Consider the following 25,067-nt stretch of genomic DNA (forward strand, 5'->3'; position numbering starts at 1 on the left):
ATATTCAGTATGCCTTACCTCTCAGGTTGTCCCTGATATCTATGCAATCCATTCCTGGTAATGGCTGAAGAAGGCTCAACCCCGACTAACAATGAAAACCGGAGATATGTGTATCTTAATCTCATGGAAACACTATTTTTCCATCATGAGCAGTAAACAATTTACTTGATTACACTGTTTGTTAAAAAGAAGGAAAGACGTACAAGTAGCAAGTATTTGGTCTTGACTCTTATCTGTTGTTGGTTGAATCTATGGCCCACTGAAGTCCATGAAAAGAAACACTTGCATTGTCTTAGGAAACCAAAACTTCATGCTCCTGATTAGCTCATTCTCCTCTTGTGATCCAAGGCAGAGAATTCTGGTCTAGACTATTTAATATGAAAGCATACCAACTGCTGTAAGCTATGGGGCATGAAATAATTTACCAGTTGTGTGTTTTCCATCTCATTGGGATGAAAGGTCTCATTTCGCATCTAACAGCAAACAATAGTTTGTGGTTTTTCATGCTTGTGGAGATTTCTGCTTATACGCTGCTCCCCTCTAGCCAGTGGGAGCAATGAACCACAATCCTTGCCTTAGAATTACAACTGAATTGGGGTTCATAGATTATTTCGGTCAAACCACAAGTGGGGATCTAAGAAGAAAAATGGCTTAACATCATGGGTTGTTTGGAGAAACACAGAGTATGATCCTTGGTTTGCATGTTAATATTCGGGATCATGGCTACTCCTGCCAACTAGAGGAGAGGGGCAAAGTGGGAGCCTTGTGTGCATTCACAGTAATGTATTAATTATTGTTTACTGTGGCATGCAAACACCCAGAGCTATATTTTGTGAAGGGATACTTGCAGTGCCAAATATCCCATAATTCACACATTCACTGACTTGGTTTATTCTCATAAAGTTCTCCAAATGTTCATGACCTTTTGTGGGCTCATCTCTTCCGCTATGTTACCCACTTTGCTGCATTCTCATATTCCTTCTACATTTGTAAAACCATTAAAATGAACACTGGTAGATCCAGTCAAATGTCTGTTTCCAACATTGGCTGGGCAGATGCCTCTAGCGAGTACAGGATATACAACTTTCCCCTGCCCCCAACCCCAAGTCTAGCTTCCATTCTCTAGTTCCCATTAAGTTATAGTAATAATAATAATAATAATAATAATTTATTTATTTATACCCCGTCCATCCGGCTGGGTTTCCCTAGCCACTATGGACAGCTCCTAACAGATTAAAAACAGCGTAACACATCAAATATTCAAAACTTCCCTAAACAGGGCTGCCTTCAGATGTCTTCAGATAGTTGTTTATTTCCTTGACATCTGATGGGAGGGCGTTTCACAGGGCCGGTGCCACCACCGAGAAGGCCCTCTGCCGTTACAACTTACACTTCTTCCCGAAATCCTTTCCTGCATACCACTTCATTTCCAGAGCAAGCTTGTGCAACTTGTGAGCCAACCAACCTTAATGTAGTCCACCAATCATCTGCCAGGTGGTTGACAACTGTTTTTGTAGTGCTAGGCAGTGGGGGGTGGAATAGAGTGCATTTGGCTTGGCAGGTCACAGAGTTGCAGGCCTATTCCAGAATGCACTAGCACCCTTGTCCTTGCCACCTCACCTTGCATCAGTCAAGTAATGCTTTATTTAGTGGTTCTGAAGTTCTTTTGTCTGTGCTAATGTAACACCGTGTTTCGTTGACTTCCTCTTGGTGGCATTGTTGGCTTGTAATGTTTTGAGTGGGCACCAGAGCACCACCAGATGGGTGTTGTCTAGCGCCACTTGTACGAAGAGGAACAAAACATCATCACCCCTGCCCCCAGATGTGGGCTCCTCCCCTTCCTGTAGGAGGCAGTCTGTTTTTTGCCTCGCTTGAAGTTGGGTGTCTTTCTCAAGGGCTGACCTGGCAATACCATTGGGGAAAAACAGCTGCAACTGCGTCTTTACTCTTGGAACGCATGACTGATAGTTCGTCCTTGCTTCCTTTTATTTACTACTGCTTTTATTTGGCCTAACCTGTTGCAAGGACAGTTCTGTACATATCGGCCCTCTTCCCAAACTCTCACTGGACCGCAAACCGTGATCAAGAGCAGATAAGTTGTGCAGCACAAAAAAATTGCTTGCAGTGCAGGTAGTTCTAGATGACTCAAGCAAGTAAACCGAGAGAAAGATCTTTCTTCTGCCACAAAATCTGGCGATTAATGAATTATGTTAATTCCCTGCCTTATTTTAATTGTTCGGTATAGAATGCCACAGTGGTGCTTCCTAAGGAGAGAGCAGACCTTACTTATGATTAAGTGAGCTATTTCTCTGAAGCTGCTGTAACGTGACCACATTTGAAACCACGAGGTAAATTCCATGTTAGATTTCAAGGAAGAGAGAAAAACAATGGGCTACAACCTTGTAATCCTAATGGTAGCTAACCAGTGAGTCATTTAACATATCCACTTAGATATCGTACAGTAGCCGAAGTCATCCAAAAATTTGTGTGTGTGTGTGTGTGTTCTTACCTGGTTTGTGGCTCATGCTTTCTGCTTCTGAAATTTCTGGCACTTGAAAAAGAGGAAATGGTTCATTCATTTTGCTATTTGGTATAGCACAGGAGTGTTTTTGGCACACCAGAGGTTCAGTTTCCATATCCCTTCTGGGGATATACCCTTAAACTAGATTGCCAGTCAAATGTTGAGTTCCCCGCTAGTTTTTGTTCTTTGAGAAACATGAAATCTTTTTCCCCCCCATGGCTTCAATTCCTTTTTCTTTTTAATATCATCAACTGGTCTTATGAAAAGGCTTGTTAAAACCAGTGCTTTCAATTAAAGCGTTTTAATTCAATAATAATTCAATTAAAGGTGTGTGTGTTTTATTGAGCATCCACACTGCTATTATTGGTGGTATTAGAATACAAAAACGTAAGTGGGAGCAATTATTTAAATGCTCGTTATGTGGAGAAAAAGCAGTAGAGGTAGCTATAGAGGAGGCAGATACATGTCTGCTCCTGAGTGTTAATACTAAACATGCCCTCTCTTTTAAATCTTGCAAGTTGCTATTTTCATGGATTTCTAAAGCTGCACTGAAGCACCATTAAACATACCTTATGTTTTTATTGCCTCTGTTGCAGCTTTTTAAAGTGAGCATGCAGTGTTTTGTGAAGGAGAGCTAAAGGAAGATTTTTTGGGGGGGAATGCTCCCTCTAAGGGTGGCCCAGGGAGAAAATGGACAGAAACAGGATGGTACACTCCCTAATGGAACTATGCCTGTTACTAGCTGCCATTAGATTCTTCGTATTGCTAATTTACATAAATTAGAATTAATTGTGCATGCGGTAATTGGAGGTTTTTAAAAAAATAATAATAAAACTCTTAAGGACAGTGAAACCTACTAACTCCTTTGTTCTGTTATTTTTCCCTGTATTGTAACAGATGAAAATGGTTTAGGTAAAGTACAAGAGTGTAGTTCATTCTTTATTAGAGCCATTTGTGTGCTGCCCTGTAACATATACAAGATGGCTTGCAATAAGTAAGTAAAACGTTAAATAAAATAAAAGGAAAACAAAAAAATGGAACAAATACAAGAAAAGCAAAATGCACCGCGGCCCATAATTAAAACACAAGAGTTAAAGCTAGTGATATATAAAATACTTTGGGTGTTAATTCAACCTTTGGCCTCCAATGAAAGGCAAACATTATGTTATTAAGCAACTGGCTTTGCAGGTGCAAGCCTATGCATGGTTTTGCTCATGAGTAAGTTAGTGCCATTAAGTTTAGTAGGTGTATACTTACGGACTCATTGTTAAAACTGTGTTTATGGAAGACAATCTTACTCGGCTACGAGTGATCGCCAAAGAAGAAGATAGAAAGATAGATATATTGCTCCTTATTGCAACATAAAAGCAAAAGCAAATCTCCCTTAAAGCATGATTTCTGGATTATTTTGCTTGATCTGGGTATAATACGTCTCACCCTGCTCCCAAGAAACATCTTTCCCACTACGCACTATAATTTGCAGAGAAGTGCAACTTTTAGTGAATCCCTGATTAGCTTTCAAGTGCTGATTTCTCTAAGCATGACAACAGGAAGTTTAAGCACAAAACAATCCCATACTGACATCATTTCTTTGTGAGTGTGTCTTGCTCCCCCATGTCAGTGCATGGTCAATCCTCCACTTCCTGCAGACAGGCAGTGAGTATGCCCATTGGAAGGATATCCCCGCCCTAATCCATGGGTAGGCAAACCTGGGGCCGGATCCAGCCCAATCGCCTTCTAAATCCAGCCTGCAGACAGGCCAGGAATCAGCATGTTTTTACATGAGTAGAGTGTGCCCTTTTATTTAAAACGCATCTCTGGGTTACTTGTGGGGCCTGCCTAGTGTTTTTACATGAGTAGAATATGTGCTTTTATTTAAAATGCATCTCTGGGTTATTTGTGGGGCATAGGAATTCGTTCATTTTTATTTTTATTTCAAAATAAAATAGTCCGGTTCCCCACAAGGTCTGAGGGGCAGTCGACCGGCCCACTGCTGAAAAAGTTTGCTGACCCCTGCCCTAATCCCTCCCTCCAGGAGTAAAATTTTTTATTTTATTTTAATTTATTTATTAAATTTGTATTCGCAGATCTCAGCCTAAATTTACAATATAAAAACCACAAAAATACATAGTAAAAAATAAGAACAACAGAAAACCAATAATTCCCCCCAACCCAACCCACTCACCCCCCATTTAAAAGGGCATCGGATGTCAATAAGCCAAAGACCTAGTTGAAGAGGAACATTTTCTCCTGGCACCTAAAGGTGTATAATGAAGGTGTCAGGCGAATCTCCCTAGGGAGAGCATTCCACAAATGGGGAGCCACTCTTATTCCTTGAAGTCCTTTGAAACAAAAGCAATATAAACTATCGACATTAACTACTGACTGTATAAAAAGGGACTTGACTGGCGAGTATGTCTGTGTGCCTCCTTGCAGAGGAGGAGGTAAGGGAGCTGGTAAACCTAGGTCAGAGTAAACCCAGCAGTAACTGCTCAGGGAAAGAAAGAAAAAAGACTCAGCAGAAACTCTGGAGGATGGAATTTGTCCTAGCTACTCTGGTGAGTGCCCAGTGCAAAAACTGCTTCAAACATGGACAATGCCACAGTGAGAAACCATGCCTTGTGTGGGAGTACTAACTTCAGCTGCGCTTTTGCTTTGCTTTGTGTCCCTTTCTTTTTTTTAAAGCGCATTCACATTTTGAACATAATGTCACCCATCACAGAGAAAGGGAGAGAACGATTATTTGTTTTCAGAATAAGTCTACCCTCAGAATAGGCAGGTGGGTTCAGCAAATGCACAGTCTATAATTACTCGCATAGGTTTAAGCTATGGGATACTCAAAGAAAGGCTCTCGTTATTTAATTGGATTCGTTTGTTAGAAGTCATTTGCTAGATGCTTGTTATGAGCCAAAACAGAACTGGGTAGCAAAAGCCTTGGGGCAGGGGGTGGCTGGAAGCCACAGGGGTTGCGTGGTCTGCTGGTAGACCTAAAGGTGGGGGGATTGGTGGTCCCTGAGGGGATCCACCCCACTTGGGAACCCAGAGGCAAGAGGGGTGTATGGTGTGGTTGATGGCTGCATATATGCAGCTTCCCAACCAACCACTTGGGGGAATGGTAGCAGGGCTCTGGTTCCTGCTCAGAGGTGCTTGGAAGAACGCTCTTGAGCTCGTGGCCTGCTTAATAAACACCTGCTTGGCCACTCTAGGAAACAGATAGTCTCACCCAAGAGGGCTTTGCGTATGGCTCTTAAGTGCGTCTCCAAGTGGCTGGCTAGGAGTTAGAATCTGTTAGCTAATCTGCCCCCATGCTGCCCCTTCTTGGAGACAAACTCGGTTCTCCAGCCACATTCTCCACCCACTATGACATCTAGAGGCCTTGTGAATTCAGGATCTCGAGAGAAATAACCGCTGTAGAGTCCTCGGGGAACCTTACATCGCAACTTGTTCTTTATTTAGTCCATTTAAATTAACCACTGTTTCAGACACAGTGTGTAATAATAATAGTTTATTATTTGTACCCCGTCCACTCTGGGCGGCTTCCAACAAAGATTAAAAATACATCAAAAACTTCCCTGAGCAGGGCTGCCTTCAGATGTCTTCTAAATGTCAGGTAGTTGTTTATCTCTTTGACATCTGATGGGAGGGTGTTCCACAGGGCGGGTGCCACTACCGAGCAGGCCCTCTGCCTGGTTCCCTGTAGCTTTGCTTCTCGCAGTGAGGGAACCACCAGAAGGCCCTCGGCGCTGGACCTCAGTGTCCGGGCTGAACAATGGGGGTGGCTCCTTCAGGTATAGTGTAGTGAGTTCTTTGGATGAGCGAGGGGGTAGAGAAGAGCCATTCTAGAATAGTCAATCAAGGATAATGACACAAGTTTATTGTATAGCTGCAAAAAAAAAAAAAAAAAAAAAAAATGCTGTAAAAAGATAAGGCTACATAACAGTGCGACTGTAGTTCAATATTCTGTAGATGTAATTTAGACAGACACCACCACCCCAGAAGGACTTAGAGCACTGGACGTAACACAAAGCAAAGAGGGCAAGGGGGGGAAAGCCAGCATGACTGAAGAGTCCCACTTTCTCATCTTTGTACTATAGCAAGTTAAAAGGAAAACTCGCCCATCTCTCCCATGGTGATAATGCTTGAAGTTGGCTGTTCAGGAGCTCAACCTTCCACTTCAGACTAACACAGGGGACCACCTCATGTACTAAAAGCTCATTCTGTATTAGAAGTACATTTAGTTCCGTGTACTAAAGAAATTCTATAAGTGTGGATCCTTATATAACCAAAATGGCACCTTCCACACATAAGACGGAGGTATGAACAGGATTCGGGGAACCCCAAGATTTGCAAAATTATGAAAAACATCCCTAGGGAGGAAAAATTATTGAGAGGGATGTGGAAGAGAAACCCCAAACTGCCCAGTGAGGACTTTATCTTTCCCCCCAGTAATGTGTAATGTGCAAAGCCACATTGAGGACACTCACACCAAAGTAGCCCCCCTCCCCCCAAGAGTAGGCACTCTGCTTTATTAGCTGTAAGGATCACTTTATAGCACTATTTGACCGTTCCTGGGCATTTTTAAAATACTTAGCAAGTTGTAGCATATAAAAATGTTCGGAGTGGATCTTCAAAGACTTTTTGACATTGTTCTGTTCTTAAAAGTGAGCATCCACACCGCTCAGGGCAACTTCGAGGCAAGATAACCATGAAGTGATAATATGGAAATGAACATTTTATTTTTTTATTTTCTGTAAGTATGAAAAAAATAATAAAGGAGAGTCTAGGGAGAGCCTTTGAGGGTTGTGAAACTGAAGCAGGGGAGGAAGAAGAAGAAAAAAAATAAGTGAATCTGTCAGAGCTGAGTAGCCTGCAGTCAATTTTGCCATTGTGAACAAGGGGCTGCCGAACAGAAGAGTTTAGGGGCATGAAAGAGAAATGAAAGAAAAACAAAGGGAAGAGCTGCTACTGTTATGACCGATAACTTGTCATATCAGTATCTTATGCCAGTAATACACACTAATAAGCTGGTTTTGAAGGGGAATAAGAAAGCAGAAGTAAAATGGATTCATTCTTTCACTTGCATTTCACAGAGGTGATTTTTTAAAAAAATGCAAATTATTACTATTAGTATTATTATTATTTAAAAAAAACACTACCACCACCAAAAACCAAAGCTTCCCAGCTGTATGAAACAAATGCCAGTGGCTAGCCAGCTGCCATTTTAAGGCTATGTTTTTAATTTTATTTTTAAACCATCCATTAGACTGACCTTGGTCTTCAGATCAGCCCACAACATACTGTTTTATCTATCTGCTTTTCCTGAGGTAAATCTCTTTCCTGAGGTAAACCTCTTTCCTGGCAAATGCAGAAGGAGTGTGCAAGGAAGGGGGAACTCTGTTATTAGGCAAACCAGTTTCTGGGAACACTGAGAGAAAACAGATAAATAGAGAATTCACTCTGCGACTTTAAAGAAGGAAGACCCAGTCATCTGTGGGAAATCAGTCAATTAATTAGTGTTTATAAAATGGAGGTAAAGGGTGCCAAACAGTCTTTAATGTGAAGCTATATGACCTTGTAAGATTCTGCTCTTTGGTTGCTATTAGATCACACTTTTTATTATTATTTTTTAAAGGGTTTTATGAAAGTCCATTCAAGGGTGAGTTGAGGTAAAACATATTGTTAGAAAAAAAGCTTTTGACAGAATATGCTATATATTTTAGCCTGCCTCAGTGATTTCTGTCACATTCTATACTACGTATAGTGTTGTTTAAGAAACATTAAAGGTCTAGACTTCTTTTTGTCACATTCATTCTTGAGAAAGAAAGAAAAAAATTAACTATTGGAAGTACTAATGGGAGCACTGACTGTTGAATAATCTTCAGAGCTGACATAAAACAACTTCTTCTGCCTGCCAAATGCCTCAGTTGCTAAGTTGATAGTAAAGGACATTTCTCTGTAGGATCATGGTCTATAAAATTGTTAGGGATTTCTGCTAGAATGCTTCTGGTTGTATGTCTTTTTCTTATGGGGCAACATTTAGTGTTTGGAAGAAGCAGCAACCAAAGGCATACAGCAAATTGCCCTACAGCAAGATTTTGAGTTAGGGTTGGGTGAGAATGTCATATTTCCCCCATGAATCTTAAATCCCATCACTTAGAGCAGGGAAGCAAGTTTTTCCTAAAGTGTGACTAATAGCTCATTGACACTGGACTTGCTCTAAAGTCTATATTGCTCCAGCTTATAACTTACTTTATCTACTCTTAGGGACTAGTGTGCCCCAAGATCTGTGCATCCTATGGGGTTTGCCTAGCTTCTCTGTTGATTGACTGATGAATGTCTCTCTCCCTCTTTCCCAATACTTAGGCTTTGTCCCGACTAATTGTTTATGTACAATGTGCAGATACCATTAATGTTGGTGATTTCAATAGGACTCGGGGAAATCGTCCCCACGTGCCGATATCTACATAATACTTGTTGCCTTCTAGCTCTTTGCAGAGAATACACAAGGCATTCAGACAGCTCTAAGAGCCCTGTCTCTGCCAATCGGAACTACTATAATTAGGGAGTAGGAATCCAGATTTGTGATCTCTGTGTTGGCTTGGGGCATGTCTGTAGGGCATTTTCTCCCTTAAATGGCACGAGATGTTGATTCAGGCACGCAAATGCCCTCATTCCCATTCATTCATGCTCTCTTATCATACCCAGGGCAAGCACCAGCGTGCTTGGCCATCTACCCAGTGTCCATTGGGGTTGGTGATGGGCACATCTGTGGGGGGGGGGTTAGGCATGCTCTAACACAGCGGTTAGGTCCCCAGATGTTGTTGGACTACAACTCCCATCATCCCTAGCTAGCAAGGCCAGAGCTCAGGGATGATGGGAGTTGTAGTCCAACAACATCTGGGGACCCACAGGTTGAGAACCACTGCTCTAACAGGACACAAGCGAAGAAAAAGGGAGAAGATTTTCTTGTCCCATCATTATTTCTTCTTCTTCTTCTTCTTCTTCTTCTTCTTCTTCTTCTTCTTCTTCTTCTTCTTCTTCTTCTTCTTCTGCTATTGCCAAGGCCAAACAGGAAGGAATGGATACAGGGTGGTGGAGATTGCTATAGCAGATTGCCGCAACAAGAAGAAACCACTGCTTCTGCCACTGCCAGTGCCAAAAGTGAGCTGCAAGTCATAAGCACTGTTGAAAAAGAGCTAGAAATAGGAGTGGCAGGTGACAGGTAACAAGCCCTTGTGGTGCTTTTGAAACGTCCTGCACAAAGTCTTCTGCTCCTTTTTGTTTCCATGCTGCTAGCAACCAACAGAGCATGGTAGCAGGAACCTTGACTTGTGATAACAGAACAGCAATAGTTTCAAAATAAAGGAAATTTGGACAGGACATCCGCACCCCACTCTCCATATTGGGCAATTCCTAGAGAATGGTACCATATTTAGAGGCATGTGTTTTGCAGAATCCTTTTCCTGTTTCTCACTGAGCCAGTCCAGACCATCACAAAGCAGTAGAGTTAATTGTAATAAGGGTCAGACTTTTGGTTTTTTAAAAATAACAATTTCGTCAATATCCTTGCTGTGAGAATACATTCATTTTCCGGCAGAGCACCCAGAAATCAGCTGCCATAGTTTTCCTGTGTAAAACAAATAGCTGCTGTGAAAAAGCTGAATGTGACATTTTAAAAAATCTGGAATGTATCTATATCTAGGAATTTGCCAGGTTTTATGGAAGTGTTCCTATTTAAGGTGATGATAAAACGTTTTGCTTTGTGTATCCAGGGATGGATTATTTATTTATTTTTTGATAGCAAAATAATTGAGTGCTGAGCTGTAACGTGCCCACACCTGCCTCTCTTTTTTCCCTTTTCCCCCTACAATTCTGAAGAAGGAATGTGTTTTTAAACGTTCATTCACTAGCTGAGAAGACAAAGCAACAGTAGATTAGGAAGACAAACAAGAAAGTCAAAAGTTCAAACTTTTTTTTTGTATTAAATGACACGGTTTGAGTACTTCTGTATATAACCCAGTTCAAATATGGCTCCGGTGTCTGTTAACAACTACATCCAACTGTTATTATGGGTTTTCATAATTAGACAATTATTTATCTTCTGACGTGTTCAGAGCTTTCGATAAACACAGAAGCAGGATGGTTTCTTCACAGGGTGCATTTTAAAAAAAAAGTTTAGATGGGATTCTAACACCACTGTTGTCGGTGAAAATAAGGCTGGATTAGAATATGGGAGATTTCCATTTGAAACCTACTTAGGGATGTTCCTGGTAAAATCCCAGGCACATAAGGAACTGCCTTATATCAGCTTGGCTCATTAGCCCCACCTAGGTCACTAAATCGATTGGCAGTGGTTCACCAATGTTTTAGCAGGAGCCCTCAACTACCTGGAGATGCCAAGGATTGAATTTAGGGGCTTTGGACATGCAGAACATTTTCTAGAAAAATAGCACTGAAGAAGCATATTCGCTTAAACGGAAGGGCACACATATTTAACTGATGAGCTTATGTTTGAGGGTAAACTGGATTGTTTTGAGGCTATTTTGGTTCTGGTGCGCTAACAGGGAATGAAATAGAAAATGCTAACACGTCTAACTAGGAATGGGTAGCTTCCGTTTATTAAGCTGTTAATTGTTCCTCATTCTTCAATATCACAAAAGGCACCTCCACTTAATTTTTGCATCCCCCCCCCCCCCTGAAATTTCACCTCTCCTCTAAGGAGCTGTAGGATTTGTGATTTTCCTCCCACCCTTTAATCCTCCCAAAAAACCTGTGAGGTAGGTTATGCCCAAAGTCACGCAGTCCGCTTCACGGTTGAGCAGAGATCTGAACGAATAATTTCTGAACAAAGTAGGGACTCTTCTCCTGCAAGTGGAACAGACATGTCTTACCCCAGCAGCAAGCCATAACTTTTTTGTTTGCTATACCGTAAACAGATTACGGATACGATGTAAACATGCATTTTCCTTTTTGTATTAGAAAACAGAAATAGAAACAGAAATGACACATTATAACTGGAAATATTTTTTGCTTAGAAGTTGTCTGTGTTATAATACTGATCTCTCTCTCTCTGTCTCTCTGTCTCTCTGTCTCTTTCTTTCCCTTCTATAGGTAAAGATGAGCCTTCAAGCTATATTTGCACAACATGCAAGCACCCTTTTAACAGCGCTTGGTTCTTGCTTCAGCATGCCCAGAACACACATGGATTCCGCATCTACCTGGAAACAAGCCCTTCAAACAGCTCCCTTACTCCACGCATCACCATCCCTCCTCCTCTGGGACCCGAGACTGTTGCACAGTCCCCGCTGATGAATTTCCTTGGTGACAACAACCCTTTTAGTCTCTTGCGAATGACCGGTCCCATCCTGCGCGATCACCCTGGCTTTGGCGAAGGCCGGCTCCCCAACACGCCTCCCCTCTTCAGCCCGCCGCCTCGCCATCACCTGGATCCGCATCGCCTTAGTGCCGAAGAAATGGGGTTAGTTGCCCAGCATCCCAGTGCCTTTGACAGAGTCATGCGTTTAAACCCCATGGCAATTGAGTCGCCAGCGATGGATTTCTCCAGAAGGCTTCGAGAACTGGCAGGGAACAACTCCACCCCTCCGCCAGTTTCTCCCAACCGCAACAACCCTATGCATCGCTTGTTGAATCCTTTCCAGCCAAGCCCTAAATCTCCTTTTTTGAGCACCCCGCCATTGCCGCCAATGCCCCCGAGCAGCACTACGCCTCCCCAGCCTCAGGCTAAGAGCAAGTCCTGTGAATTTTGCGGGAAAACGTTCAAGTTCCAGAGCAATCTCATTGTCCACCGGCGCAGCCACACAGGAGAGAAGCCCTACAAATGCCAGCTCTGCGACCATGCCTGTTCTCAAGCTAGCAAACTAAAACGCCATATGAAAACGCATATGCACAAAGCTGGGTCCATGACAGGGAGATCGGATGACGGATTGTCCGCCACAAGCTCCCCTGAGCCCGGCACAAGTGAGCTCACTGGGGAGGGACTAAAGTCTAGTGAGGCAGACTTCAGGAACGAGAGCGATCCTTCTCTAGGCCACGACAATGAAGAAGAGGAAGAAGAGGAGGAGGAGGAAGAAGAGCTGGAAAACGAAAGTAGGCCCGAGTCCAGCTTCAGCATGGACTCGGAGCTGAGCCGTAACCGAGAGAACGGTTCCAAATCGCTGCCAGATGAAAAATCCCTCGTCCTAGGGAAAGTGATAGAGAATGTTAGCCTTGGTACCATCCAGCAATACAGCGACATGTTGGCTGAGAAGCAGAAAAGGAGCAGCTTCATTAAGAGGTCCTCTGACCAGCGAGACCTCTGCCCCCGAGACCTTTGCCAGAGAGACACCGGCGACGAAGACTCGGTAGCTGGAGAACTTGACCGTACTGAGGAGGGGACAGTCAACGGGAGGAACTTTGGTCCTGGAGAACCTTTCCCTGGCCTGTTCCCTCGCAAGCCCACCCCAATCACAAGCCCCAGTTTAAACAACTCCTCAAAAAGGATAAAGATAGAGAAAGATTTGGACTTGCCACCAGCAACAATAATACCTTCTGAAAATGTTTACTCGCAGTGGCTGGTGGGGTACGCAGCGTCGAGGCACTTCATGAAAGATCCATTTCTTGGGTTCACAGACTCCCGACAATCCCCCTTCGCCACCTCTTCTGAGCATTCCTCTGAGAATGGAAGCCTGCGTTTCTCCACCCCTCCAGGGGATATGCTGGACGGCGGTCTCTCAGGGCGCAGCGGGACGGCGAGCGGAGGCAGCACGCCCCACATCAGCGGACCTGGCCCCGGCCGACCCAGTTCCAAGGAAGGACGGCGGAGCGACACGTGCGAGTACTGTGGCAAGGTCTTTAAGAACTGCAGTAACTTAACGGTGCATCGGCGGAGCCACACGGGAGAGCGGCCTTACAAATGTGAGCTCTGCAACTATGCATGCGCCCAGAGCAGTAAGCTGACGCGTCATATGAAAACACATGGCCAGATAGGGAAGGAGGTCTACCGCTGCGACATTTGTCAGATGCCCTTCAGTGTTTACAGCACCCTGGAGAAACACATGAAAAAGTGGCATGGCGAACACTTGCTGACAAATGATGTCAAAATTGAGCAGGCAGAAAGAAGCTAAGGCCCCCGCTGGGTTTTAAAAAAAATAAAAATCAGGGGTCTAGGTAACATTTAAATTGTACAGTTTTAACTATTGCCAACTGAGAAAAGCTGACCTAACTTGCCTCCATATACATAATTTAGCATAACTATGGCAGGTGCCAGAATTTGGCACTTAAATATAACCTGTGTCTACAAAGTTCTATTAAACCTGAGGATTGGTTAAGGCAGTAAAAATTGTGAAGCCTTTTAACTGTGCAATAATTTCTGTATTTATTGGGTTATTTTGTATTTTTTAATTTTTTTTTGGCATGTGCAGGTATTTTTTTTTAAATACTTTCCCCTCCTGTTTTAGATTTCCTTTAAAATTTTGTTGAGTATCCCATTCTAATTTTCCCCACTAGTAACCTGAGATTATTTGCATTACAGGGGGAGATACATATCAATTTAAATTATAATTTTATAGGGCCGCTGCTTTGTTGAATCTTATGCTAAGCATGTGTAATTTCTTGTGAAGAAGCCAGCATTTTAAATAATAATTTTCTTCTCTCTCTATTATTTTTTAGCAACCCCCACCCCTCGCTTTTCTTTGAGAAAGAAAGAAAAAGGAAATAATTTGAAAATTAGGAAATATAAAATAGAACCGCGGATAACAATCTTAAAAATTGTAGCACTTTCTTTTGGATTTGGATCTAATATGTAGCACTGGTGATGCCACTGAAAATAGAGGCCTTTACATTTTTTTTGTAAAAAAAATAAAATCCCAGACTTCCACAGTAGAAGTTATGAAAGCTAAAATGAAATAGGCAAATTTGTTCCCACCCCCCTTAAAGGCAGCTATATTTATAAGAGCAATAGCAAGAGTTGTGCATTATTAATATGGAATTTGTTCCATTTACTAATGACTTACTTTCACCTTTCTGTCATCTTCTTTAACTTCATTACATAAAGGGAATGCAAGAGCCCTGACAGCTAGCAGCATGTGCAAATTTTAGCAAGCATGGAGAAAGAAAAGGAACCTTGCTTGTAGTCCCCCCCGCCCTCCCCGCCCCATGTCACGTGCTATTCTGGCCTTAAACTTTACGCACACAATAATTGAAGTTATCACTTGACGACCTGAATACATGATAATGGCTGCAACGGACCGTTCTGTAGCAAATACACCAGTGCCCCTTTTGGGGGACTGGGTTTGCAACCCTAACCCCATGTTAGCTGGGAGCAAGCCCCACTGAACTCAGCAGGACCTACTTCTGTGTAGACACAGTTAGGACTGCACTCACTGCAAACGTGGTTTCATACCGAACCTCAGTTTGTGTAGTAAGTGCACACGTGTGGGCATGTGTGTGAACGCAGGGTCGTGCGCGCGCACATGCTATGGCTAACGTAATTGTTTTGATTAGGACTGGTGAATCAAATTACGGTACCCGATGAATCACATGAAACCTGCATGCTTCTTCATATGGCTAAAACAGTTGCTCTGAAGAAGAAAGCCCATTAATTTTTTTGGTGGTACATAGATGCATCACAGCAGGTGCCCATTAGACGTGGCATTCCCTCCTCTGCTTTGCATGCAAAAGGTTCCAGGTTCAATCCCTGGTGTCTCCAGAGAAGGCTTTTCTGAAGCCCTGGAGAGCTGTTGCCAGTCTTTATTGACCATGCTGAGCTCAAGGGATGACATCTTCTAATAAGGGGCAGCCTTTCCCCCCTTTTCTATTTAGAAGTGCTTTCCACTGCTTTTTTCCTGGTCGCAACCGTAGGAACACTTACCTGGGAGAAAGCCTCATTGAAGGCAGTGACTTATTTCTGAATTAGACCTGCACTGCGCATATATTTAAGGGGGGGGGGTTAATCCAACCAATTCATTGATTAAAGGTTGACATATTGTCATATGATCAGTTTCCTCAGGGTGTATTATCTATCACATCAGGCAATTACCCGTCACATTAGGCAATTATACAACAATGGGAGATGTTAATCCTTGTTGACACACATTAAGCAGGGCACATAAACTTGCATAAGAACTTTCGCTGTGTGAACTTGAAAGAGTCCCAGTTTACTCCCAACAGCCTTTGGTAAGGAAGAGTAACAACATCTTAACCCTTGCGTCCTTCCTTGTCTCCCTCTGCTGGATGGTGACTGCTTAGCTAGCGAACAAAATAATAAACTTTTCTCAAGCTGACCCCTACGGAGAGTTCCGGCCATATTTTGTCTGTTGTAGCAAAACAACTCAGATTCTAATGTAAGATATATGTTTGGCTTCAAGGTGCTACAAGACTCAAGTTTCTACATCAACAGGATGTATAGAAACCCAGTTTAAAATAATGATGTCGGGTCCAAATTCCCACCACAAGTGGGACCAACCACACATAAGCCCATCCCAAGCAACCCATAAAATCCACACCCCAGTGCCCCATTAAGCAGTAAGTAAATGGAAGTGATTCTTGAAGAGCAGATAGCTCCAGATGACTCAGCTAAGTGAGCCAAACTATATACTTCCCTAGGCTTGTTGGTCATTGGGACCTGATAGGAACTCCTTCCCTACTCCAGATACCAGGTATTTTAGCCCCCTGGGCTATGATGTTCCTGAAAACAGTTCCCAGCACCGTGGCGACACCGAACTCCCAATATTTCTTTGAGCAACTCGTGGGTTTACATTGCATTTACATTACTCATGTTCCATGTTATTATTTTATTATTTATTGAATTGATATACCACCCTACACCCGCAGGTCTCGGGGTGGTTCACAGAATAAAATCAGAATATAAAACCACAAAGTACATAATCAAAATAAAAATGACAACCCAGTAACCCCACCCCAGTGATTGTAATATGGAGATAGAAATAGGAGGGCCGAACTTGCTGCTCCGATCATCATGTCCCCTGCTGGCTGAATCCCTTCTCCGCCATCTATAAACTGGGGAAATATCTTTAGAAGTGAGCATATTCTACAAACCCAGTTTCACCTGATCATCTTGAGTTCTGAAACCTGGGGCAGTCGTGGCATGTGGTGCAGGATCCTCTGTACAGACATACCCACCCGCCGCCCAGCATATGGACATAGACAGGCAGAGACCTAATGGTGATGTGAGATGGCCCCATTCTGTTCCCTCCCCACGGTCACAGCCATGTGGATGATAACTTCCGAATAAGGCTAATCTTTTACATGCGTTTGTCTTTAAAATGGCAGCTGATTTAAAAATGAGAGTACCTGTTCCCTAATTTTGACGTGTCCGATATTCAAGAAATATTCAATATTCAAGTACTATAACGCTCCCATGGTTGCCATACTGTTTCTAATGGCAAGTCCAGTGCAGACCACCAGCTACTTCCGGCGGTCCACCACTGGTGTTTGCCTCGGGTCTGAAGATGGCAATTCTCTTGCACCAGATCTCCCGGGTCAAGTTGGCTTGGTGAATCACCGCTTGTACACTCTGTTTCACATTCAGTATACCACACAGAGACAAATACACAAGGTTGCTCACCACAATTATGGAAATGCTTCGAAGGAATATCTGCACTTAAGACTGGGATTGAATAAAACACACACACACACACACACACACACACACACTCCTGCATATTTGCGCACCCCATGACACCAATTTGTGCAATATTGTACAAATACGATTTGCTTACTTCACAGTGGTTTCCTTACACAGTGGTTTCCTTCCTGGCTTTTGCCTAAGACTTCTGTATAAACTGTGCTCTCTAGCAAAAAGCAACAGTTATAGTTACAGCTGTTATTCAAGAGCCGAGTGCTAGCCTAGACTGCGAGGCATTTTGCCAGGGAAATGAAAATATTGTCTCGTTTAATGCACAATTATGTTATTGTAAAGTAAATAGGCCAAATGCTCCCTTTTAGAATAGTGCCATTAAAGTAACGTGTAAGTATTGACGAGGCGTCTCTATAGTCAAGGTTTTGAGGGTTGCAACCTTTAAAAGGGTACTGAAATAAAAAGGTGCGTAAATTAAAAACTCCCTATATTTGGAAGTACACGATTTGAGTTCCATAAAGCAGGTTTGTTTTGTTTCTGGTTTTGTTTTTTAAAAAATACCTCCATTATTCATTGAATTATAAAAACTAAATTAAAAGCCGTGACGTCCAATTTTTCTTTGGATAGATTTTTGGGTAATTTAGCACTGGGGAAGGATCCATAATTGTAAACCAATTTGCCCACATTCTTAAACTCCAGTCACATATTGTACTTTGTTTAGGGTTACTGGATGTGCTTTGTTTATGCTAAATCTCATATTCCAGTATGTAATATCTCACATAGAACAGAAAATAAGGACTCTCACTGCGAACACTAAAAGCCCTTTGGAAGTTACTGAAGGTGCCAGATCAGTCCTATTTGAAGCTCTTGGCTCAGCCTTTTCATTCTGAACTTTCTTAAGGCAAATGATTAGATTAATTCCTTGATGGGGACAATGAGGTCAAGAGGAAGGCACCTATAGACCTACAGCTTGGTGCATTTGTTTGGTTGAAAGAGTAGGAACCCATTTAGGCAAAAATATTAAATAACCTGCTCTGCTCTGCTCTTCTCTTCTGTTTTTTAAAAATCATTTTCAAGTCTGGCTATCCCGGGAAGATAGACAGCTACCACAGGAGACCCAGCCTCCTTTATGCCTTTTACCTGCTCACAAGTCAGATTTTGTATGTTGCCTTGACTGCAGAATCTAAGTTGCATTTTTCTTTACTTGGTGTTGTGTTGTTTGACAGGGCTGTGGAATAATGGGACACTTTGTGGGCTTTTGGCTTCCGTATGCATCTCTCTCATGTGAGCATTCCACCACATGTGTCCATATGCCTCATAAACTTCCTTTTTCTTTTAATATCCCAGATCAGAATAGGTGCCCTCATCCAAATTGCCCATCTTTCTTTTGTGCATTGGGTAGACCCATATATATATATATATCTCCCCATCCTACTTGATCTAGGGAGGTTTTCTAGGGTATAATTTGGATTCCCCTAATTTAGTCTGTCAAGACAGTGGACAATGTAAAAGTTACGCATTTTGATTCTGTTGACCCGCACTTTAAAGCTTTTTGTTCGCATTCAAAACCAGCGGCTTCTGAACAAGAAATTACAACAGCTTTGTCTTTGCTTGGCCCAGAGGTGGGTGAAACTATTAAGGGGGACATCTGAGATTAAGTGTCAGTGTTGCTAAGCGTGGCATTCACAATACTGGCACTATAAAGAAAATAATAATAACTTATTGGACAGTTTTTCTACTGCCATTCAATTTGATGTGAGTGCCTTGAAAACTGATCTTCCTATTTGAGTCTCTTGAGACAAATGCAAACATTTTTGTGAAATGAAAAGACTTTTAAAAAAATGGTAGAACAAGAAAAGTACGTTCTTTTAGGGTTAAAACAAAACAAAACAAAAGAGCCACATTTACTTAAAAAAAAAAAAAATCCTGGTTGAAGATAGTGGACATGAAAATGCCATAAGACCCAATCAAATGAAGATGTATATCCAGCACAACTTCGGACATCAATTTGCTGAATTGTTCTCAGCCTCTCTCTTTTTTTTCAGGACAACGCTGCTTAGGAAATGGAATGGAAATGATTTACTGCTGAATTAAAACTCAAATGACACAAATTGCAAGTTGTTATCATTGAATGAAAAAAAATTCAGGAACAACGGCTAATTTTTTAAAAAGTTAAATTTAGTGCACTCTGTCTTAAAATACGTTTACAGTATTGAATACATACAAGGGTAAAAAAAAATTGTGTGTATGTGTGTTTGAGCAATCTCTCTTCTTCTTTTTTTCAAAGTTTGCTTAATAGGTTATTAAAAATGCCATAATGGCCATGTGTATATTGTTTTCTTTTGGTGACGGGGTTTTAGTATATATTATATATATTAAAATTTCTTGATTACTGTAAAAGTGGACCAGTATTTGTAATAATGGAGAATGCCTGGGCATTTTACAAAACCAGAAAGAAAAAAAAAACTTTTCTCTTTTTTCCTTGAAAATGTTGCAGTAAAATTTAAATGGTGGGTCTATAAATTTGTTCTTGTCACTGTAACTGTAAAGTCTGAGTTTTAGTAATTTTTTTTTTCTGCCTTGGGTGTTGAATTTTTATTTCAAGAAAAAATGTATAGAAACTTGTATTTGGGGATTAAAAGGTGACTGCTACACCATGTAGAAAAAGTATGTAGGAAAAAAGTGCTTAATATTGTTATTGCTTTGCAGATTAAAAAAAAAAAATCACATTTCTGACCTGTACCTATTTTTATCTCTCTCCCCCCCCCCTCCCCTGCCCCTATATCCCCCTCTTCTGGAATGGATATTGATATTGGTTAATTCATATAATGTAGGCACTTGCTGTATTTTTACTGGAACTTGTAATTTTTTAACTGTACGCTTGTCCTTTTAAAGGGATTTAATGTACTTTTTTGTTAGTGAATTTGGAAATAAAAATAAAAACAAACAAACAGGCTGCCATAATATATTTTTTTAATTTGGCAGGATAAAATAGTGCAAAAAAAAAAATAAATAATAATTGTATGTCAAGACCTTATTGTACAGAAGAAGGAAAAAAAATAAAAATAAAAGGGTTGTTTAACGACCTGTTGAGTAAAAGAAACAAAACAATTATTATTTTTAATTATGTGGTTTTTGGGGTTCCTTTTTTTCTCTTCGGAAGGGGCGGGGTGTCAGGTTTTGTTTCGTTTATGAGTTGTTCTGTTCGCAATTTTAGTTGTGTGTATGTATATGTATTTTTTTTTCTGTCAGAAATGGCCTACAAAAAAAAAGAAAAGAAAAGAAAGGAAGAAGCACTGTTCATACAGGGCAGTAATGACTTTGAAACTGCCTGGACCCCTTGTATCAAGGCCTTTCCAGGTAGAGTTGAACTAGGATAGCTGGCTGTTGCCTGTTATTGTTAAATGAAACTCAGTTTTTGTGAAGATGTTTGATGTAACATTCCACAGATGCCCCCCGCTTTTTTTTTAGAGTCGGGGAAGCGGCTTTTGCCTGGCACACGTAGACTTTCCGGCCCCTGTCCATAAAACTGCACGGTGTGTGTGCTTAAGATACCCGGTGCTACTGGTTTTGACATCACTGGCACCTACCGTGGGATGAAGGGGCATGTTTGCAGTCAGGGTACCCACCATCACTGGATAGGCACTGTTAATCCTCACTGCACCAACTATCTGCCAGGGCAATGTGCATCTGGACCTTCGCCCAATTGATCCTGCAAGGGTGTGGGGCCTGATCCATTACCACCTCTTCATAGCCTTCATCTGAAGCGGTTTGAAAAGAGGTAGGGGGAAGGAAGGGAGACCAAACACTCTGTTGGTGCAACTGTGAATTGGGTCGGAGTGAAAATTTTGGCCTGGGCACATCCCACTTCTATCCCACCTTCCCTCTCCACGCCCCAATCCCTGTCAGAACAGGACCATGTACAGGTTTTGCCAGTCTGCTCTTTTGTCTGCTTGCGTTGCTGTTGACTCCTAATTATACATTCCATAAATTTCTTAAATATCTGAAGGACTGGGATGAAATTCTGTGCCTTTAGGTTGACAAACACTCCTCCCTAGGATTGCTTTGTTAAGTCCCAATAATTAGGAATATGCCATGAGTTGAGCGTTATTTTTTAATCTTTATTTTGTTTCTGCTGTTTCAGTTTTTAAAAAATAATAATTGGGGGGGGGGGATGGGGCAAGGCACCGTGCTAGGGACTACTTTAAGGTAAGGGAGAGCAAACTCGAGGAGCTATTAGCAGTGTGTGAAGAAATAGCAGTGGGGGGGGAGGGGGGGACACACGTGATTATGAAGTCACGGAGCCATCACAATGCCAAGGGCGCGTTGGGTTGTAGAACTGGCCTAGCCATTCCTCCTTGCAGCTCTTCAGAATTAGGGATAAGGTTACACTAAGACCTTATTGTGGAGCCACCTTATATATGAACACCAGAGAACTTGGAAAACCCATCTTCTTACAGAAATATTTCATAGTATCCTACAACACGCACACCCCTTCCCCTACTCTGGAGTACATCCTGGAGTATTATTCAGAGATATTTTTGGTGAAAACCAGGCATGGGGCATTTTATATATATATATCCCTAGGTGCCTTGCTTTCTCCGAAACTAAATCCACAGAGAAGTGAATTCAGATTCCATTTTGAAACTGTGAGCACGACACTTTTCCTCCTGGATGAACTCAGATTTAAACCACCAGCAGCTGTCTTATTATGTGTCTTGAATCGATGAGAAACCAACATACAAGCACAAACATTGTGTTTCGTGAAACCACGGTGACCCCACCTCCTCCTCCTCCCTGCTTTTAAGAATCCCTGCTTCACAAGGCCATAAGCACAATATGGCCGACATGCCACGGGTATCTCTTCTGTCGTGATTATTTTTTACACTGCTAATATCAGCAATGTTAACAGTGTTAAGTAACAATTATCCCATGCAGCACACCCCTGCTCCGCTTAAAATCGATGCACAAAGAGCATTTCTGGAGCAACGGCCCTCCTTTTTTTTAGAATGTGGACGTTCAAAATAGAGTCGTGCCCTTCAGCATTTCATCCTAGTCCTGATTAAATACAGTCCAAGGGGTTATTTTGTTTTTGTTTTTCACAGGCAAACTCATTTTATGGTGCTCTTTGTATTTTAGAACTGCAAAGCAAAGTAACGTTGATTTCAGTTGTTTGCATTTGTATCGGCAAGGCAAACTATTTTTATTACCTTTTTCTATTACTTATTGTATGAGCTTTCATTGTTTACTTGGAGGTTTTGTCTTTTACTACAAGTTTGGAACTATTTATTATTGCTTGGTATTTGTGCTCCATTAAAAAAAAAAAGAAAGGAAAGAAAGAAAGAAAGATAGGAGCACTTTTTTTTATTATGGGTAAAATGTTGAGATGGCAGGAGGTCATTTCAATATCACTTAGTGAAATATTTATTGTTCCTTTTATTCTCTGTACAAGACTCCTGACCTCTCCCCCATCCCACCCCACTTGTCACATTGTTGAGTTCAGCATGTGTCTACCATTTCATTTGTACGCTCGTTCAAAACAACGTTTGTTCCAGTTTCAAGTTATAAAAAATAATAATAATAAATTGGACATTTGACTTGATCTCCAAATATTGTCTTTACTGCTTATTTGAAATTGGAGCTAAGGTGGATGGCAAGTTTAGTTTTTTGTTTTTTTTAAGGCACAGATTTGGGGGTGGAGAAACTTTGTCCTAAGGTGGCTAGACACATTATATTGTTCCAACAAGGATGCAGAAAGCCCTTGTGTAAAATAAGCACATGACTCAAGGCTTTTCTATAGTTCAAAGAGCCAGTCTAGTTTTCGATGCAACACATTGAGCCCTGTTGTGGTGGACATTTTGTTCAGTCTCATTGCTTCCTAGCACATCTTGTTATCTGACCTTCAGTTACATCTGGTACAGGGGAGCCTTCTGGCACAGAGGAGCCTTTACCACTGGGTATGTGGAGGGGGACAAAGTCAATTCAGTCTGCTTTTAAAGGCAAACTTACCAAAATTAAGTCTGGAAGAAAGAGAAACTGAAATTGAAATATTCGGCCGTACCTACCACTAAACAACTGAAGTAGTAGTAAAGCACTCAGCATCGTGGAGGGAGTTCAGTAAGTTTTTAGAATAGTAAGCCCACAATTTACATGCATTTAACTTGTGCACATTCAGCTTTCCGTGCTTGGCATAATTATTATTATTTTTAAAAATACAGTTTAATTTCACAATACAATAAAAAAATCAACCTAATCTAAACAAGAAATTAAAAAAGGAGATAGAAGCAGTGCTTTTTCCCCCTTAAAAAATGTTTAGGGGTACTCTCATTTTCCTACTCATATTGAAATACTGCCCCTCAATGTGGCCAAACTTAGATTCACAAAATGTTTAGGGGTATGCGTCCCCCCAGAAAAAAGCACTGGTTAGAAGAATACAAATATCTTAACTCGTATCCCATACAGAAAAAGGTGTACCCTCGCAGCTCTCACCTGAGAGCATCCCATTCTTCCCTCAGCCTCTCACCCTGGGATTTCTCCCTTTCCCTATCTCTCATGCAGGGTCCTTCATCTGGCTTGGCAAAAAAACATTAAAAAGGGGGCAGAGGTTCAGAAAAAATACTTTGGCAATTCCGCCCCACATTGCACCCAATGTGTTATGATTACATGCAATCTGCGGAATGTAACTCCAGCATAAGTTGCGAGTTTGCTGTACTTGGCATATACAGTGGTACCTCTGGTTGCGAACGGAATCCGTTCCAGAGGCCCTTTCGCAACATGAAAAGAGCACGACCTGTGCAGGTGCGTGGCATGATTTGGCGCTTGTGCGCATGTGCAAGCGGCGAAACCCGGGAGTAACCCTTTCTGGTACTTCTGGGTCGCCGCAGGACGTTAACCTGAAAGAATGTAACATGAAGCAAACGTAACATGAGGTATGACTGTACCTGTGTGCACTGTCCAAAGAAGGTTGAAGCTGTGGGTGCTTAAGGGCCAGAGAGGATGGCTGAGAAGGTCCCTAGACCCAAAAAAACTCAAAGACCATCAGGGGAAGAAATAGGAACACAGCATTTCATAATTTTGTGTAAAGAACTGGGAGCTGTTCATTCGTACAAATAGCCCGGACACATTCTGGTATATGATTAATTGCTTGCTATGCTTGCTAAAATGCAGGGATTTGGGGAAGGGGTCAGCTTCCAACATTCAGCCCAGTCATTGCTCTTCCCATTTGGAAGCCTGCTGCAGCTGAAATTCGACTGCTTTATGCTTTCCGAGTTCTTGAGCAATGCAAGTGAATAAGAGTAAAGAGTCAAGCATCATCTACATGCCCCTGCATGCTACCCCCCGCCCCCCTGTGCATCAGCTTAAGACGTAACTAGCACAGGAACGCAGGAAGATGCTGCATACTGAGTCAGACCACTGGGCCATTTAGCTCAGTATTACACACTGCCTGAGAGAGTCTTGGACAGGCGCTCTCGCAGCCCTACCTGGAGACACCAGGGATTGAGCCTGGGAGCTTTTACGCACAAAGCTTGTGCTCTGCTCCTCTGAGCTCAAGGTCCTTCCCTGAGCAAAACATCAGCATATGGTGATAATACTTTCTCAACAAGGAGAGATGTAAATGAGGCTGCACTCCACTTTCTCCATGCCTAAGCACCAATATACATTCTGGAAGAGACGTGCAACGAGAACGGAGTCAGCATTTGATTCAAAATTGATTCTAACAACCATCAGGTGTGTGCTGGCTTCTTGAAATCAGGGATCACATCCTGTTCTTGGTCAGCTGCTTGTATACAGCTGTCAGGAAACACTCAATCTTTGCAAAACACCAGAATGTGAGGTGGGAGATAACACATGCAAGGCTGTCATATGCAAGGCTTGTAGCTGTGTTAGTTGATGAAATTATTGTTGGGACATGGGGCTGCCTGACCCACAGATTTCAGCTAGTGTATTTAC

At 42.0% G+C, this 25,067-nt stretch overlaps 1 protein-coding gene across 9 annotated transcripts in view; it reads left to right on the forward strand.

The window, feature by feature from the left end:
• Positions 1-22,727, forward strand: part of BCL11B (BCL11 transcription factor B) — a 164,331-nt gene extending 141,604 nt beyond the window's left edge. For 8 of the 9 annotated variants that reach the window (XM_081017940.1, XM_081017939.1, XM_081017946.1 and 5 more), the window contains one exon: positions 11,633-22,727. In XM_081017940.1, coding sequence (XP_080874066.1) covers positions 11,633-13,644 — 2,012 coding nt within the window. In that variant the 3' untranslated portion in view covers positions 13,645-22,727. The remainder of the gene's footprint in view (positions 1-11,632) is intronic. The other variant, XM_081017944.1, reaches the window with a different exon arrangement.
• The last annotated feature ends 2,340 nt before the right edge of the window (positions 22,728-25,067 follow it).

Source organism: Podarcis pityusensis (assembly GCF_964106645.2).
Source record: "Podarcis pityusensis genome assembly, chromosome: 1".
In the NCBI taxonomy this organism is placed as follows: domain Eukaryota; kingdom Metazoa; phylum Chordata; class Lepidosauria; order Squamata; family Lacertidae; genus Podarcis; species Podarcis pityusensis.